Here is a 19,356-nt window from a genome sequence, read left to right on the forward strand (position 1 = left end):
TATAGCCTAATGTTTGTAGAATACATTAATTATGGCCCCATAACGAGTTATTGTGAAGGTGAAATGTGAGGTGACGAGTGTATTGTTTGTGACAAAGAAAAAGGAAGAAATATAGACATTATTTTGAAAGTGTTTAGATGGTAACTTAAATGTAAAGTAATTTGTAATGAAAGTAATTAGTAAAGTAATCTGATTACAATTTTAGAGAAATAATTAGTAATTTGTAGTGGATTCCTATTTTCTAAATAAATTACCCAACACTGATCAACGTATTCAGCCTTTTTTTCCAGCGTATTTTTCATGTGTTGTGTTTTTAAGACTGGAAAAAAGGCTGAATACGTTGATATGACCAGTGTTCAAAGTAGTTCAAATGTGAAAACAGCGTCTCGAGACCCATTCTTTCAGTTTTTTAACGCAAAATGTCGTGTTTGTCCCTTAATCGTTCGCTGTTCGTGGTTCTGAATTTTAAGATTTGACTCATTATTGTGCGTGGGGCACACTGTATAGGGAATTTTTTATTTTTTGTGTGTGGCTATTTTGTCATTACGAATTAAACCAACTGCTTCACAGCTAGCCTACTATTAGTTTTTTCTTTTACCTCACCGAAGTAGGGTTTGCACTTTTCCCGCCTTTTGTCTTCTTTTCAAGGAAATGCTTAGGCTATTGATTACCTGTGAACGAATGTCATTGTTACCGGTGCATATAATCAAGCTAATTTCCATCCTTCACATTGATTGACGTTCGCGCGCTACTGCCCTCCCCCTCCCCCTCTCTCTCTCTCTCTCTCTCTCTCTCTCTCTCTCTCTCTCTCTCTCTCTCTCTCTCTCTCTCTCTCTCTCTCTCTCTCCCCCCGAGCACGGCATGATTCCCGTCTGTGCTTTGTCGCTCAACGGTGCGCACTTGTCCTCCGTCCCCGTTTGGACGCTTTTGGATTAATTCAAGATAAATTCTCTGGATTTTACGATGAAAGGCAGACCTCTTCTCGTTTTCTACACCTGCCACTTTCTGTTTTTTCTCTTGTCGGGTGAGCCTACTAGTTTTACACTGAACTGAAGCTTCGGCTACTTGTTGCTATTTATTTAAATGCTTTACGTATGTCGTTTATAAACTACTTCATATTAAGCTTTTCTAACGAGCAAGACAGATAATTTATAAATGTATCTAATAATTTACCACATATTCAGTGTTAGCCTATTAGATGTGTTCTGTAGTTTTGAGGCATGTATTGCTCTTGAATGAAGGGGAATTGAATTGAAGGATATTGAGTTGATACTCTGTAGTGATGGTCTTTTCAGAAAAAAAGAAGAAAAACCTATAAACCTGCAATATTTTTTTTTTTTCATTTAATGTACAACATAATCTTTTCAATGCAATAAAGAGTATCTTTAACTGCATAAAAGAGATAAAAAAAGAAACATTCGTTTTTATAATTCATTTTCTTAGTGTAGGTTAGTGGTACATTTTTGATTATTTATGTCTATGCAGTTTCTCAAAGGGTTTGTCATTTAAAAATGTAATTAAATACAAAAGTAACTGTTTAACAACATTGTAGGCAAATGTGAAATTTGACTTTCGGGTTATCAAATGCAATATTATTCAAAGAAAAGGAGTTTAAACTGTATTGTATATGAATGAATTAAACATTAGTCTACTGCTCTGGTGCTTATATTCAACCCTGTTTAATTCTCTTCCTCTCTCAGCATGTAGTAACTGAAGATAGTGGATCAGTAATATGCATTAATTATCCAGTTTAATAACCTCTGGTGGCAAATGTTTGCATTTATGCTTCTAATTAGTGTGTAAAAAGTTACCACAGTCATGAATTGTCTGTACATTTGTTATTCCTTCTGATTTAGGGGTTACTTGTTCTGAGGCAGAGCACAGGTTGTTCTCTGTGATTTTCTCCAGTTATAACCAGTACATCAGACCAGTGGAGAATGTGTCTGACCCAATCATAGTTCAGTTTGAAGTGTCCATGTCACAACTCGTCAAAGTGGTGAGTGCTTGTCGAGAATGGAACGCAGAGTTTTTTTAATACATGGTTTGATTACATTAGATAGCGTATGATGTCAGTTTCAGATTATCATTGAGGTATTTCAGTGTTACTGTGTACTTGTTGTGACAGATCCTTTTATTCTTTATGCTTTTATGTATGTAAAAGAGAGGGAACTGTCTGTGTCTCATTAGCTATATTTTGAGGACAAAATTGTCCCCAGAATTAAGATCAATTTGACAAAACCTCCATTTGGGGACAAATATTATGAATAAATAAGTTAAATAATGTTTGCATTTATTCTAAAAATGCAAAATGTTTGGGTTAATCTGTAGTAATTATAATTTGCTTTATATAAAAACAATATAAGTCTAGGGTACATTATGTACTTATTTAGATAACTAAGCAAGTGTGTGAAAATTTGTGTTTATCTTTATCCTTGCTCAAGTACTCTCTAAACACTCTTTTGTGCATGCACATCACACAGTTGACTATTTTCCATTTGTCCATCAGTCATTTATTAGCCGCATGATATGTCTGGGTCATCTTCAAAGAGGATGTGTATTTCACTCCAGCATGCTTAAGCTTCATTGGCTGTAGCTTTAAAGGCTCGGCACAGTCAGGCTGCTCCTGTCTTTCTCTGAGCTCTGACCTGAGACATAAATGGATCTGTCAGTATGAATGACTGTGCATGCGTATGATTTGCCAAAATGCTCATTTTCACGTTTCTTCTGATCTCCCTCCACCCTTCTCCCCTGTATTTCTCAATGACATTTAATATGGGTACTTTCATTCTTTTGATGGAAGGTAGAATGGAGTGAGCAAGAAAAAGAAAAGATTATACTTTAGAATGAGTCATCTGACCATGAATGTTTGTGACACTTTATAGTTTAGGGAGGTAATTTGATGCTTTTTTGTGAGGAAGCGCAGACTTGGTCTAAAATAAACAAATCACCAAACAAACATAAAAGCGACAATTACAAGGAACAAGTTGAGAGAGATATTGCAGAGGAATTCTAAATATGAATTAAACCATGTTTGTGTATATAATCCTTCACTTTCTCTGCAAACATCTTTAATGGGCTTATTTCAATGTTGATACTCTGGATTTATTGTTACAATGACCCTTATCCTTTGCAATGTGTTTGAATCCCCCTCTATTTCCCTCTCATGCATCTATTTACTAGTAAAATAGCCAAACTAGGAGTTTGCTTTCAACAGCAAACCTTTATCTTAATTTATGTGTATAATTATTAAGATATCTTGAAATGCTAAACAAGATCCTCAGAATCTCAAAGGCCAAATAAACGTTTCACTTGATACTAACGAAAGCATTCGATCTTTGACTATCAATTGTAACATCTGTACTGCTAAAACATGGAGCCAAATGTCCTGTATAGATTGTGATCAGAGCCTTTTTATAACAAACAAGTTTTCTACAAGCAGTCATAGGCGGAAATCTCGGGGGGGGGTCATTACCCCCCCTAACTGAGGGTTGTCCCCCCATAAAATATCATTAAAATATGTGTATTTTAAATAATATAATGATATATTCTTAAAATAATTGTTTAAGAAATAAAATAATACAAATGCAAATGGGGCAACAACAAAAAAAACCTTGGTGTCCCCTTCAAAAATTGCTCTTGAGAATTGTTATGTTTATTGTCCCCCCCCAACATTTTTATGAAATTTTCGCCCCTGCAAGCAGTATAAAAGCAGTATAGGGGCTGTAATGAAAGTGTATTGCATTGGAGATAAATTACATTTACAAGTGTTCACTTGCACTTAATTTATCAATGAATCAATAAATCAAGTTTAAACAAATCAAAATAGTTATTTGATGTGAGTGTCCAACTCATTTCACCTTAAAAAATCCTCAACTACAAATATAGCACTTCAAATGATAATTTAAAGTGGTTAGGTCCCTGTGTGCTTCATGGAGTGCCTTTAGGCAATAGGACTCAGGTGGTTCTCAGTCTTTGTCCGAGCTCAGCCCATCTGTGAGACATGGAGGTCGACGCTGGCTAGGTGGGTCGCCGCCTCAGACTGATGCTTGGAGAGTGATCGCTTATGACAGCATGTTTCTTCTTAAAGCTCTGAAATATTAATTTAGAGCAGTGCGGTATACCTCCACAGTTGACCTAGCTACCCCTCTTACAGACTCTCTCTGTCCCTTTTTCTCCAGGATGAGGTGAACCAGATTATGGAGACTAATCTTTGGCTGCGACATGTAAGCTCATACATTATTCATGCACATCCAAAAGTTATTTATTCATTTAGATAATTGTTCACAACGAATGTTTGTGAACCTTGGATACATTTTATCAGAAACAAGGTTAAAAGACCTTAATGCTTAACTTTTTTTACTTTGGTTTAACAGTTTAAATCTATTGGTGGAAATATATCTGTGGAAATCACAACAGTGATTTAAACCTGTTTTTCCTGTTATGCAGCTTTATAATATATAAAGATATAGATAGGTAAGGGGCTATGGGTGTATTAAAACAATATGAGAAGCTTTAAAGTTAGTTTAAAGGAATACTTTTTTAAAGGCTTTTTTGAGGGAGTTCACCCAAAAATAATAATTCAACATTTACTCATGCTTTCTCAACCTCATATGACTTTTTCTTCTACGGAACAAATATATTTAGAAGGATGTTCAATGTTACATCCATACAATGTAAGTCAGTGGGGTCCAAAACTTTCAAGCTCCAAAAAGGACATAAAGACAACATAAAATGAATACTCTCGAATTGTTTAATCCATGTCTTCTGAAGCAATATAATAGCTCTGGATGAGAAACCAAGAAAAAGTCCTTACTAAGCAAAACGCCTCCCTTCTGCCCAGCTCTCCAATGCACATTCTTCTTCTCACAATAACTTCCAGTTGTATCGCGCAAACGTCAGAATAATTATTTTTGGGTGAACTGTCCCTTTAATGTTGCTTAACAACAAACTTTAACATGACACTAAGAGCAGCTGTAATCATTTGCTTGTTAACTGGTTTGGCCATAGAAGGACATCAGTGTAAGCAGCAACATTGAGATCAACAAAATACAATCAATTTACCCTGATTAAATATCTAAAAATGCTTTTATTTTAAACTTCAATGGTCCGCACCTTCACAGCCCCACAAAGAAGGGGTTAAATAAACAAAGATCAAATGCAGTGGCTGTAATATAGAAGAGGTACTGGACAGCATGCCACTGATATTAAATGCTTCCGTTATGGCTCTGTAACAGTGCACCAGTTGAAAGAAAAGTTCTAGGTAAACCTATGAGGATTATGTGCTTGCTCAAAGGCACAATGATGATATCTTTGTGGAGTCTGTCCACAATTTTTTAGAACCATAATATATTATCACTACACACACTTTATTACAAAAAATTATAAGGCAACAGCTTAATCAAGTTTAATCAAGCTAATCAAATGTAATGGCTAATCATTTGACCTAGAAGTAAAAGAGAAATATTTAATCAACTGATCTGGACACCAGACAACAGAAAAATCAGGATCTATTGACAAAGTCAGTTAGAAATGACATTGCCTGTCTAAAATATATTAAGGAGGAAGAGCTGGATCTGTCTGTCCTGCTCTGTGTCCTGTCCTTTCTGCAACAACAAAGCTTCGCTGTTGTTTTGTCAGTCTGTGGGCAGATTCAACCTGAGACAGCCTGGAGAATAACAAATGAGAGCATGGCTTAAAGCCATGACTTTGAAAGATACATGTTAACTTGTAATTTGTTAAATAACTTTGTGTTCGTGCTTGCTGTTATCTTTAAATAGCAAATGTAATTGAAAATGAAACATGAGTCAGTATATGGAGATCTTAAATGAAGGTTTATGAGGAGCTTGCTCATCAAATCTGCCAATCAATCTGCAGAATAGAAAGCGCCACTTAGCAAAAGTCTTTCTGGCATTCCTCAACCTCTCCATCTCCACCCACAATTTTCTAAGAGTTCCTGCCCTATATCTTCCTCCATTAAGCAGTCTCTTAGGTGGGTAAATTAGAGCTTGAGTTAAGCCTCATCCTTGAGCCCCTTCTTTGCAGACAGCAAGCTAAATACATTTACACTTTTTACCAAAAGATTAAATGGGCAGGGAAACTCGTGAAACCCAAATTAATCTTCTTGTGCAAATCATATCCTCTTATCATTGTCTATTTTTTATAGATATGGAATGATTATAAACTCAGGTGGGATCCCAAAGATTTTGGAGGGGTTGAATTTATCCGTGTGCCCTCTAACAAGATCTGGAAGCCAGACATTGTGTTGTACAACAAGTAAGTCTGCAGGTCTGCTCTATTAAACTAAAGACACTTATTTTACTATCATGGGCATTTAAGCATTGACAGATTATTTTTCTGAACTCAAACAAATCATGCATGATCTGTTTCTATTTTTGAACCACAGTGCAGTTGGAGACTTTCAGGTGGATGATAAAACGAAAGCTCTTCTACGCTACAATGGAGATGTAACCTGGATTCCACCAGCCATCTTCAAGAGCTCTTGCAAGATCGATGTTACTTATTTCCCTTTTGACTACCAGAACTGCACCATGAAGTTTGGCTCGTGGACTTACGACAAGGCCAAAATCGACCTAGTGCTGATTGGTTCCACTATAAACCTTAAGGATTTCTGGGAAAGTGGAGAGTGGACAATAATTGATGCTCCTGGGTATAAGCATGATATCAAATACAACTGTTGTGAGGAGATCTACACTGATATTACTTATTCTCTCTACATTCGCCGCTTGCCTCTTTTCTACACCATAAATATGATAATTCCCTGTCTGCTCATCTCCTTCCTGACTGTTCTAGTATTCTATCTCCCTTCTGATTGTGGTGAGAAGGTGACATTGTGTATTTCAGTTCTCCTCTCCCTTACAGTTTTCCTCCTGGTCATCACAGAGACAATCCCATCTACATCTCTCGTCATCCCTCTGATTGGAGAATATCTACTTTTCACCATGATATTCGTAACTCTCTCCATAGTTATTACAGTCTTTGTCCTCAATGTACATTACCGCACCCCTAAAACGCACACCATGCCATGTTGGGTGCGGCATGTCTTCCTTAGTATGCTCCCTCGGGTTATGTTCATGACCCGGCCTGTGAAAGACCCAGAGAGACCGGGCTGTGTGGGAGCCCCTTCACAACCTTGCACTCTTCAGACACGACCTTGCATTCTTCAGGCTCCAGGGTTCATTCCCCAACACCTCCCTAAGCAACACAGTCTCCCAGGAAGCCTTCCAACACGCCCTCATCTCCTCCTGTGCACAGAGCTCAACAACCTGAGCGAGGCATCCAAGACAGGGTCTAGTTTCCTGTGTAGAGAAGGGCGATGTACATGCTGCTGGAAGGAACACGGCAACAAACTGTCCAAGGAAGGGGGAGCTGGTGGTATCATGGGAAGTGGAGAAGAAGGAGAGAGTACCTGCTCCAGCTCAGAATCCCCGGAAGCAGGGTTTTTGTGTATGTCAACACTCTCACCTGAAGTGAGAGAGGCCATCGAGAGTGTAAAGTACATTGCTGAAAACATGAGATTACAAAATGAGGCCAAGGAGGTATGACTTTCAGAATTAGTCTATTATTATTGACATTCGGGCTGGGTAAAATATAATTTTTCTGATGAATTGCAATTTGTTCAACCAAAACACATCTGTGAGATGCTGACTGAACTGCCGCTATTCTTAAAGAGAAAGCATTAGCACTTGTTCTACAAATCAATATCAAATTCTTATAAGTAGTAAAAATTATGCATCTTAACAACAACAAATAAGTTTGCATTATTTCAACAGAGCAGTGAGCATTTTAAATACATTGTGAACGCAACTCTGCAGGTTGCTAAAATGTATCTGGTAAAATAACCCTCTGTGGCTGGTGGACAAAAAAAGATAATTTCATACCCTGTTAACAGCATTAGCTGTGAGAGAATTTCTTTCCTATGTAGGCAAAAGGGATTATAACTGCATATACCCAAATTAATTGGATCAAACTTGAATCAAGAGCTTGTGAATTGGAATCAAATTGGAAAATTGGTATCAATAGCCAGCCTTACTATTAATCAGGGTACATTTGGCAAATCATTTTTTTAATTGCTTTTTTGTTTATCTAGTATTTCCTTTCATTCTCTTAATCTACAGTCTTAAAGGGACAGTTTACCAAAAAATTTCTGTCATCATTTACTCATTCAACTGTATGTTGTTACAAACCCATATGACTCTTTTTTCATTGAATATTAAAGATGTTGGGTACAATGTTATTCTAAGTCACCAATTACTGTCATTGCATCTCTTTTTTATATATATATATAATAAAAGTAAATGGAGAAAAGGGCTAATATTCTTTGTTCCACTGAAGAAATTAAGTCATACAGGGTTGAAACAACATTAAGATGAGTAAATCATGACATAATCTTCATTTGTAGGTGAATTATCCCTTTCAAAAATAAATAAATAATAAAATAAAGTATATTTATTTGGGAAGAATTCACGGCTTCTCATGTTTTTGCCTTTGAAATGCTGAACTAAGTGGATTGCAGTGTTTTTTCTTTCTCACTTTCTGAATGTTTTGTTCTTCTAACCCTTGTCTTCAAAGGTCCAGGATGACTGGAAGTATGTTGCCATGGTGATTGATAGGATCTTCCTGTGGGTGTTTGTCCTTGTGTGCATTCTGGGTACGGCTGGACTCTTCTTGCAGCCACTGCTGTTGGGCGAGGACATGTGATACTCTCACAGACATTGAGACATTTTAACAGAATTTGAATTAACTTCAATCTGAATTTGAGAACCCTTACTCAGCATTATGGGATATAAGTATTCATATCATGTTTTGTTGAGAGCTGAATTAAAATAAATCTGTTAACAGGATTGGAGACTCTTGGACCTCTGAGGGATAAAATGGAGCAGCCAAAGCGATGGCCTACTGTATATTATTGATTTTCAAGATTTCAAAGGACCCTAACAGGGAGGGGAAAGTCCCTTTAAATGAATGTTCTGGGTTCAGTACAAGTAAAGCTCTGCAGTGGCTTTTGTTGCATTAAGCTTATTACAATATATACTGTATATATATTGTTGTATTTGTATTAATTAACTAAATAAATCATGTATAGGCCTACAGTATGGCACTTACAATAGAAGTTAAAGGAATGTACCGGGTTCAATACAAGTTAAGCTCAATCGACAGCAATTTTAGGTGATTGTTGGTCAGTACTTTAACTTTACTAACCTTGTCTGTATAAAGTTATATACAATTTAATCTCTGTCTTGGTGACATAACGTCAGTAAAGTCTGTAATGACGGCAATGTTTGCATAACGTCAACAGCAGGATATCATGATGGGAGATGACATAACTTCCTTGTTTATATGGTGCTGAAGCTGATCAAACAGTATGCCAGTCCATTGTCTTTAATCAGAAAGTGTGTCTTTCCTATGCATGCAGACGTTACTTCCATTTTACGCAGTGGGTGGTCTTGGTCCTCCCCATACGCAAACTTAAGTTTGTTGCGTATGGCCCCCATGCTATCAAAGATGTTTAAAGTAGCCCAGGTAATGATACATAATAAGTAGATATGCCCTGCATTCCAAACGTCCTAAATAATGCCTTCGGAGGGCACTTCTAAGGGATTACAAAAATTAACACCATTCTGTAAGGTCATTCTAAACTGAATTTCTAATAAAAATTGCTCTAAAAGTGAGTTTCAAATTAGTGTTATTTCTGAGCCCCACACTTTTCAGCACTCCATTGCTCTCACGGTGGATGGTAAAGACTTCAAAGGTTAAAGGGCATAGGGATGATCACTTCTAAATGGAACGCACCCATGGCTATAGCTGTGTCCCAAATGACTACACAGAAGTGTTCGCTGTTTAACAGCTGACAGAAGAGATGTTTCAAACCCAAGCGTTGTGTTGCCACTAGCTTTAGCGTGCTATCCACTCTCAGTTTAACACTTAAATGGTCTACACATATATAGTGTCTTTTTTAACCTTAGCATTTTTTCAAAGCGTTTTACACTGTGACTCATTCACCCATTCACACACACATTCACACTCACACACCAATGATGGCAGAGCTGCCATGCAAGGTGCTAGCCTGCCATTGGGAGCAACTTGGGGTTCAGGGTCTTGCCCAAGAACACTTCAGCATGTGCAGTCATGTGGGCCAGGTATCGAACCACCAACCCTGCGATTAGGTGCTGTCTTCACAGAAGATTCAGTAGTTGTCATGTTCTCCATTATTTACAATTGTTTTGTCAGATCACCATCGCTGCCGGTAACTCCGCTATGTATGGCAAGCTGTATGCACTGAGTGCAAGAAGTGTCCAGCATTCCACACTCCATTTTGATGGTTGAAATAGTGCATCATCCGGGTACTCGTAGTTCACTACTTTTTGTTTCATTTTCAGTGTAAACATACTACTCGCACTACTTACACTTCAAAATTTGGGGACACACCTTATGGTTTTGATGCTACCCCTCCATCAGGAGCAGAGGAAAGGAGAAAAACGTGCCAGGAATGTGAGAACATGAAGTGAATATTTGTAATGATATTTTTAGAATTTTTAAAGCATGATTTTCAATTACATTTTGAATTTTTTTTTGCAACAAGTAGCATTTATACATTAAGTCACTTCTCACCAGAGCTTACACTACGCCTACGTCATACACCAGAACTCGACTCTCTCGTGAACGTACGGGCGGCTGTTACCGGAAGCCAGTGATTATAGTTTATTAGTTAGAAATATGGATATTTTTCCTTACAAAAATGCATCGCTTCGCTTCAGAAGGCCTTTATCAACCCCATGGAGCTGTATGGATTACCTCTATGATGGATGGATGTGCTTTTTTGGGCTTGAAAATCTAAGGTACCATTCACTCCCATTATAAAGCTTGGAAAAGCCAGGATATTTTTTAATATAACTTGTGTTTGGCTGAAATAAGAAAGTCATATACACCTAGCACGGCTTGAGGGTGTGTAAATTATGGGATCATATTCATTTTTGGGTGAACTAACCCTTAAATGTGTTGTAAAAGCATTCTGCTGTGAAAGTGTGTTATCATTTTTCAGAAAGCTTATTTTCGGCGAGCATCTGTCAATCAAACTTGTATTTCCTTTATTTCATTGTTCATTTGTCTTATTGCCATTTTAATGTTTTTATCTGTCTTTCTGCCTGTATTTATTTCCTCTAGTTCATTGTTATGTTTGATCTGTTTTATATTTAGTTCTTATAGTTTATAGGGTTAACTCCCCTATCCTCCATGGAATCTACACCCTGGTTTTGGGGGTTACGAAAACACACTGATGGGTGCCACGAAACAAAGTTTTGCCTAGGGCCCCCAAAAGGCTAGGACTGGCACTGAGTGCCCTTATCTAACACTGATTTCTGCCTTCAAATTAAGGGACAATCCTGATCTTCAATTGTATTCAACACAGAACAATCCAGACCACAATTGCGTTTTCAACAATTTATCAACAGCACCATCTTGTGGGTACTTTGAGAAAGTTCCATCTAACCAGACATATCACTGGCGCATTACAGACACTCCATCAAGCAGTTGCCCAGAATAACCTTAAGCACATGCTTTGTAATTCAGCTACAATGGATAAATTAAACAGTCAATGTATTTATCCAGCTTAATTAACTATTTAGTAAGTGTAAAATTCATGATAATACATAATCAGTTCTAAACCATTTAACAAAACCTCACAGAAATCATAACTTGTCTCCCATTTACACCTTGCATTAGCATGTGCTTTTGTTGAGTGGATGAAAGGCATGGATCACTATAGGATTACACTTGATCACATTAAATGTAAGGTGTAAATGCACCCAGGATGCGTTGAGATCGGGTCAATGAAACCACAGTCGAAGGTGGCTATGAACGTATTCTAACCACATACAAAGAGTGAGCTTTCGTTATCCAGATACAACTACGTAATGAATTAATAATGTGATGATGCTGTGCTACAGTCATTCATAGATAAAGAGCTGCGTTGTGGTTCTTGACTTTTTCTGTTTATTCTGCCATTGCAATGTGAAGAACACAACAGACACTGCTGTCTTGCAATCTTGCCACCCAAACAATATCCCATTAATTATTTCATTGGAATATATTTAGAATATCTCATCTCTCTCCTCAAATCCCCATTCTCTCTCCTGTTTTATAATCACCATGTGGCTCGAGTGACACTCAAGTAAAACCAGGTACTCTATTTTTGTGCATCTTATCCCGTTTTTGTTTGAGCTCTAATTTTAAGGTAAATTTTCACTCCAGCATAAAGTGCAAATTGGTGTAGGTAGAAGTGCTTGTGCTATCTATCCGTATGCACACAAACTGTGGGTGTAAAGAATGTTAATAAAGTGGCGCAAAGTGCTATTTGTTATTTTCCTGAGAAATAGGTCATTGCGCTAAGATGTCTGAGAATCACGTCTGTTCTTGGCGTAAAGTCTAAACTCAGTTCCTGCATTTGCAGTTTTGGGATTACACCAGCAGATGATATCAAAGAACTATTGATCACTTTTAATACTAGATATGATTTGTGTGTCAGTCATAATAATAATAGTAATTGGAAATCTATGATACTCCAAATGTCCCAATTCAGTGAGTTGAAAACCTACCACAGAGTTCTGATTTACATAGGACTGATGCCTATTTGTTCCACTCACTACTGTACAGACCCTGCCCTATGTGGGCCCAATTTCCAGGGGACTACGAGCAGGGATGGCAATGCTGAATGGTGACCAATTTTTTGTGTTGGTCACGTGTATGCAATTACATACACAATGAATGTGTTACTTAAATTTAGACAGGAAAAGACTGTATGCTCTGATATCAATTGAAAATGGTGGAAGATTTCATCATGGGGTTTTAAAATGTAGAAAAATGTTTGCCGTTACTTGGATTCAGTTGCTTTAACATGCCTCAAATTCCATCCAGATTTGAAATAGATTTCAAGACTGGACAGTCCGACAAGGATAATATTGCTTTCCACTTCAACTCCCAAATGGGCAGCAAGGTGCCCATGAACAGCTTCAGGAATGGAGGATGGCAGACTGAGGACTTTGCCTCTGAAAAAAACTTTAAAAAGGGAGAAACTTTTTAAATGTTTATCATCACAGATCCTAAAATATATTAGGTAAGTGTTTTGTGACCCAAACTCACTGGCAGGGTAGGGAGGGTTACTTTTGAAATGTATTACACTACAGATTACAGATTCATGCTGTAAAATGTCATTTTGTAACATATTTCATTAGTTTCACTTGTTTTGACAATAAAAACTGCCAGTACTGTAAGACAAAATACATATTCAAAATACATTCTCTGAAAAACCTAAATATCTTCTGCAGTGTTGTTTCTAAAACAACATTAATCAAATTGATCTTGTTTTAAGGATTTTTATAAATGTTTATAGGAAAACAATACAAAAATTATAATCAAGAATAAGATTTTTGCCCTGATATCAAAGGTATTTAATAGAAAATAATAAATTATGATCCAAAGTGAATTTTCTTGATAAAAAAAAAATCATGTCTGGTAATGTGTGCATGTAAAATTACTAGAAATAGTATTTTAGCTTAGCGCAAAGCTGAAAATTTACACAAGTTTTATTTCTATTTCTTCTGCTTCAAACTTCCTTCAAACTGACTTCTCTGTCTGCTCGTATGAATGTAACACATCATAAGAAAGTTTCACCGCTGTTCAAATGCACTTTGGATCGCATGATTTATATGTATAAATGTTTTCCATCTGAAAGCACTAAATATTAAATGAAAGTAATCTCTTCAGTAATAAAAATACTTTTTGAATGTAACTGTATTCTAATTACCAATGATTTAATTGGTAACTGTAGTGGAATACAGTTACTTATATTATGTATTTTGAATATGTAATCCTGTTACATGTCTTCTTTTACTCTCTTACCCTGCTCACAGGACTACTACATTTAAGCTACGTTCTTCACACTGACCTTTTCGCTTTATTAGGTATGCGTAAATGGCAAGGAGTACTACATATATAAGCACCGTATACCTCTGGAAAAAGTGCCAGCTTAAAAATCAATGGAAATGCTGCTGTAAACCAGGGGTTCTCAACGCCCCATTCAAAGGATGCCAGGGGGCGCTGAGAGCAAATTAGTAGCGAGTGGGCATTAGTTTACAAATGGGGGCATTTAACAGTCATAATAATCAAATCTATCAAGTTCCTCATCTAGTTCCTCTTTGCATTAAAACGTTTATATAGACTTGGAGTATATCAGTTGGATCTCAATTATATGGGTTGGTACGCATTTGTACCATGGTTCATCTGATTTTGAAGTCTAGCAATGCATCTGAAGTATCTGGTATAGCTGCGTCAAATACATAGCTGGAGGCACAAGCTCAGCTAATGCACCTGTATGTCTCTGTAGATGGATACGGCTTGCAGCTTCAGTGAGAATCGGTGAGAAGCAAATTTCGAGATGTGGAAACCATTTGAATTTGGCACAGAATTCTACATCACCATCCTTGAATTTACTATAGTAACACTAACTGTTCTTTATGCAGAAATAGATTGATAATAAATATTATCATATCTCTACTCCAGGGAATGATTACACTCATCAAAAAAAAAAAAAAAAAAGGTTGAGAACCACTGCTGTAAACCTTTTTGTCTTCAAAGAAGTAACATTTTGATGCAATTGATTAAATACAATATTGAATCATAAATGATAATATTTCAGAATCCAGTGACAACGATGAGGAGAGTAAAGAGCGGTCTTAAGTACACACACACTCTCCCTCTCTCTCTTCCTCTTTTTAGAACTGGAGCACTCCTTCATTTTCTAAGGAAGGCAAGAGAACAATCACCAGTCTGGGCAGCTCAGTCTTGAGATTTCCACCATACAGTGGTATTACATCCAGTCCAAAATCCTGTGAGAGACAAGTACTTTCGGTGACTTTTCAGTGTGCAATAAAGTGCAAGAACTTTAAGAAGCAGTGCTGCCTGAAAATTGTAAAATAGTATATAAAATAGTAATAGCCCCAATATACAGTGCATCCGGAAAATGGATTAAATTAATTATTTTCCTCAAAATTCTACAAACAATACCCCATAATGACAACGTGAAAGAAGTTTGTTTGAAATCTTTGCAAATGTATTAAAAATAAAAAAATAAAAATCACATGTACATAAGTATTCACAGCCTTTGCTCAATACTTTGTTGAAGCACCTTTGGCACCAATTACAGCCTCAAATCTTTTTGAGTATGATGCAGCAAGCTTGGCACATCAATTTTTGGGCAGTTTCTCCCATTCTTCTTCGCAGGACCTCTCAAGCTCTATCAGGATGGATGGGGAGCGTTGGTGGACAGCCAGTTTCAGATCTCTCCAGAAATGTTCAATCGGGTTCAGGTCTGGGCTCTGGCTGGGCCACTCAAGGACATTCACAGAGTTGTCCCATAGCCAATCCTTTGTTATCTTTGCTGTGTGCTTAAGGTCGTTGTCCTGTTGGAAGATGAACCTTCGCCCCAGTCTGAGGTCCAGAGCGCTCTGGAGGAGGTTTTCATCAAGGATGTTTCTGTACATTGCTGCATTCATCATTCCCTCTATCCTGACTAGTCTCCCAGTTCCTGCCGCTGAAAAACATCCCCACAGCATAATGCTGCCACCACCATGCTTCACTGAAGGGATGGTACTTTCCAGGTGATACTTTCCTACAGACATGACGCTTGCCATTCAGGCCAAAGTGTTCAATCTTTGTTTCATCAGACCAGAGAATTTTGTTTCTCATGGTCAGAGTCCTTCAGGTGCCTTTTGGCAAACTCCAAGCAGGCTGTCATGTGCCTTTTACTGAGGAGTGGCTTCCGTCTGGCCACTCTACTATACAGGCCTAATTGGTGGAGTGCTGCAGAGATGGTTGTTCTTCTGGAAGGTTCTCCTCTCTCCACAGAGAAATGCTTGAGGTCTGTCAGAGTGACCATCAGGTTCTTGGTCACCTCCCTGACTAAGGCCCTTCACCCCCGATCGCTCAGTTTGGCCGGGCAGCCAGCTCTATGAAGAGTCCTGGTGGTTCCAAACTTCATACAATCCTGTCTCGGAGGTCTACAGACAATCCCTTGGACTTCATGGCTTGGTTTGGTTTGTGCTCTGACACACACTGCTAACTGTGGGACCTTATATAAACAGGTGTGTGCCTTTCCAAATCATGTCCAATCAACTGAATTTACCACAAGTGGACTCCAATCAATTTGTAGAAACATCTCAAGGATGATCAGTGGAAACAGGATGCACCTGAGCTCAATTTTGTGTGTCATGGCAAAGGCTGTGAATACCTATGTACATGAGATTATTTTATTTTTTTATTTTTAATAAATTTACAAAGATTTCAAACAAACTTCTTTCATGTTGTCATTATGGGGTATTGTTTGTAGAATTCTGAGGAAAATAATTAATTTAATCCATTTTGGAATAAGGCTGTAACAAAAAAAAATTTTTACAATTTGAAGCGCTGTGAATACTTTCCGGATGCACTGTATGTGGGCCCAATTTCCGGGGAACTAAGAGCAGGTATGGGCTTGTGATTGCATGGAGTTGTTGCTAGTAATGCTGTCCAGAAAGCAATTATTTTGTTGGTCATATGTAGGCAACCATACTAGACAGAACTATCAGGACTTCTCAGTTTAGTCAGAAAAAGATTGTATCTTCTAATATGCACTGAATATTAAACAAGTTAGGATATAAAATGTAGTTCTTTTAAGGTAGAAGAATTTATCATGGGGCTGGAAAGATTAAAAAAAATGTTTACTTTCATTTGGATTTAGTTGCTTTCACATGTCTTTAACTTTCACGCAGGTTTGCAATAAATTTCAAGACTGGACAGTCTGACAAGTATGACATTGCTTTCCACTTCAGCCACTGAATGGGCAGCAAGGTGTTCATGAACAGCTTCCGGAATGGACAATGGCAAACTGAGGAATATGCCCCAACATCCCCTTCATAAAGGGAGAAGCATTTTAGATACTCATCCGATGGATACAAGGAATGTAATGTACATCGATACAATGACAAGCACTTTACACAAATCTGATGGCCTTTCTGCAAATGGACCCTTTTCACTTTTCCAGTTTTGGAGGGTGGTAGTAAACTGAAGCGGGTAGTACACTTCTATAGAGGTACACGTGAGACCATGGCAAATATTATGTTTGTGTTTCCATTTGCTCTAATAGCAAAAGAAAAACTAAATATTATTTATTTTCCATGGCTTTCCTAAACGTGAAAAAATAGAGAGAGATATATGGATTACCACAATATGCCAATACTAAATTAGTAAAGTAAATATGCCAAATTTTGTGTGTTCGTTCTGCTATTACGCACCCAAAAAACATTTGAAATATGATTATTTACAGTAAACCATACTGTCAAACATACAGTGAAAACATTGTATCAATTGGAAAGTTTTATCATGCAGAGGGACAGTCTTTGATTACAAAACTTTTAGCGTAGCCTGTGGCGTAGGTTAGAATCAGTCACTTTCTCAGCGAATCAGCCCTAGTGTCAGTGAGTTCACAACTTTTAGCACAGACATTCAAAATAAGAGTCTTTTTTCCAGGCTTCTTTATAATTAAAAGTCCCACATTGTGTACCACTTTTCTAATCTGGTAATTATTAGACAATAATTGGTAACAATTAGGGATTGGAGTAGCACAATTAACTACTACTGTGCTTTTATGTTTCTTTTTAAATGGTAAATGGTCTGCACTTATATAGCACCTTTTTTAACCTTGGAGGTTACAAAAGCAATTTGCACTGTGTCCCATTCACACACACATTCACACTCACACTCATATACCAAGGGTGGCAGCACTGCCATGCAAGGCGCTAATCTGCCATTGGAAGAAACTTGGGGTTCAGTGTCTTGCCCAAGGACACTTCGGCATGTGGAGTCATGTGGGCCAGGAATCGATCCGCCAACCCTGCGATTAGAGGCCAACCCATTCTACCACCTGAGCCACAGTCGCCCCACAATAACTACATCATAGTGTAGGAACTTGGACAGAAGTTTATTTTGTCAGAACAGTGAAAAGTTTGGAAAGCTTTATAGGAAAAAAATAAAATAAAATGGAAAACGTGCTGTTCCTGTGCGTGTGCATTCAAGTAATGTACTGTGATTGCGCTTTGTCTTCTGAAGCAAGGGATTGGCCGAACAAAACCTAAAACTCATGCACCATTTTCACATAAGGCTGGCATTAACATGAAATGATGATTTACAACCGATGATGATTAACTTATTTAGCTACTTAGCAACAAAACCTCTTTGGAACACTCATGTTTATAACCTAACTGTAACAAACTGGACGCCCCTTAACGCCACGAAAATAAAAACTCCTTGGATCTACACAAATGTTTTCATATTCTTTTTATTAAAATGTTAATGTAAAGGATGGTAAGCAGTTCCCATCTTTCACTTTGTAACATTGTTCTAACCATTCGAACACCTAATGTTAGCATCTTCTCCATCTTGTTGGCAATGCAATTCTTCAGTGCTTTAGTTATAAACAAAGTAATTATCAAATCACATTCTATTAAATTTAGGTTGTCTTAAATTATTTATTATACCATAACAATCTGTAATACTAACGTGTACTATATACATACCTTGGCTTTTCTCTGTCAATGTTTTAAATCTGCTTCTGAAGTGTCCTTCTCTCTGCATAGCCTTGTCATGTGGCACAACAAACTCCACTAGGACTGATTGATTGTTTTTTATTTAACCTCCTGAGGGTGCTATTATACTGTAGAATCAGTCGAATTAATAGTGGGCATTCCGGCTCTTTTCAGTGAGCCGGATCATTCGGCTCATCTCATCAAAAAGAGCCAGCTCTTTTGGCTCCCAAACGGCTCTTTAAAAAAAAATATATGTTTTGTATTTTTTCAATTTAAACAGTTTGTAATAGTTTTACTATGATTGGTGTTAAAACAATTCAAATTAAATTATTAGGGTGCACAGTTCGCACCTGCCGGTGATAGGTTGTGCGTAGAACAGGCTTTATATGAGATTTTGTTTATATGAGAAGTGCACACAGTCAGAATGAATGTGTGCACTTGAGCATTTAGGCCTATATTATAGTATTTCTTTTTTCGTTCTTTGAATTATTTAATTCTATTCATTTAAATCTTTTGATCATTCATAACGTAATTTTTTTAAATATTTTTATAAATAGATTCGGCTCTTCTGATATGCGAGCCAACTCCCAAAGTTCACCTAAGAGCAGTCTTTTAGAGCCGTCACCAAGTAGAACTGTACATTAGAGTCCCAACTGTAGAACATTCAAGGTCAGGCCATGGTGGAATAAAACCAATAAAAACTACAAAGAAATCAGAAACTACA

General features: G+C 37.3%; 1 protein-coding gene across 1 annotated transcript; it reads left to right on the plus strand.

The window, feature by feature from the left end:
• The first annotated feature begins 885 nt into the window (after positions 1-885).
• LOC127661666 (neuronal acetylcholine receptor subunit alpha-3-like) lies at positions 886-9,636 on the plus strand. The gene is made up of 6 exons (XM_052152483.1): positions 886-1,024; positions 1,857-1,996; positions 4,179-4,223; positions 6,164-6,273; positions 6,404-7,556; positions 8,590-9,636. The coding sequence occupies exons 1-6, from the start codon at positions 964-966 to the stop codon at positions 8,716-8,718; spliced, it is 1,638 nt and encodes a 545-aa protein (XP_052008443.1). The 5' UTR covers positions 886-963; the 3' UTR covers positions 8,719-9,636.
• The last annotated feature ends 9,720 nt before the right edge of the window (positions 9,637-19,356 follow it).

Source organism: Xyrauchen texanus, chromosome 21 (genome assembly GCF_025860055.1).
Source record: "Xyrauchen texanus isolate HMW12.3.18 chromosome 21, RBS_HiC_50CHRs, whole genome shotgun sequence".
Lineage (NCBI taxonomy): Eukaryota > Metazoa > Chordata > Actinopteri > Cypriniformes > Catostomidae > Xyrauchen > Xyrauchen texanus.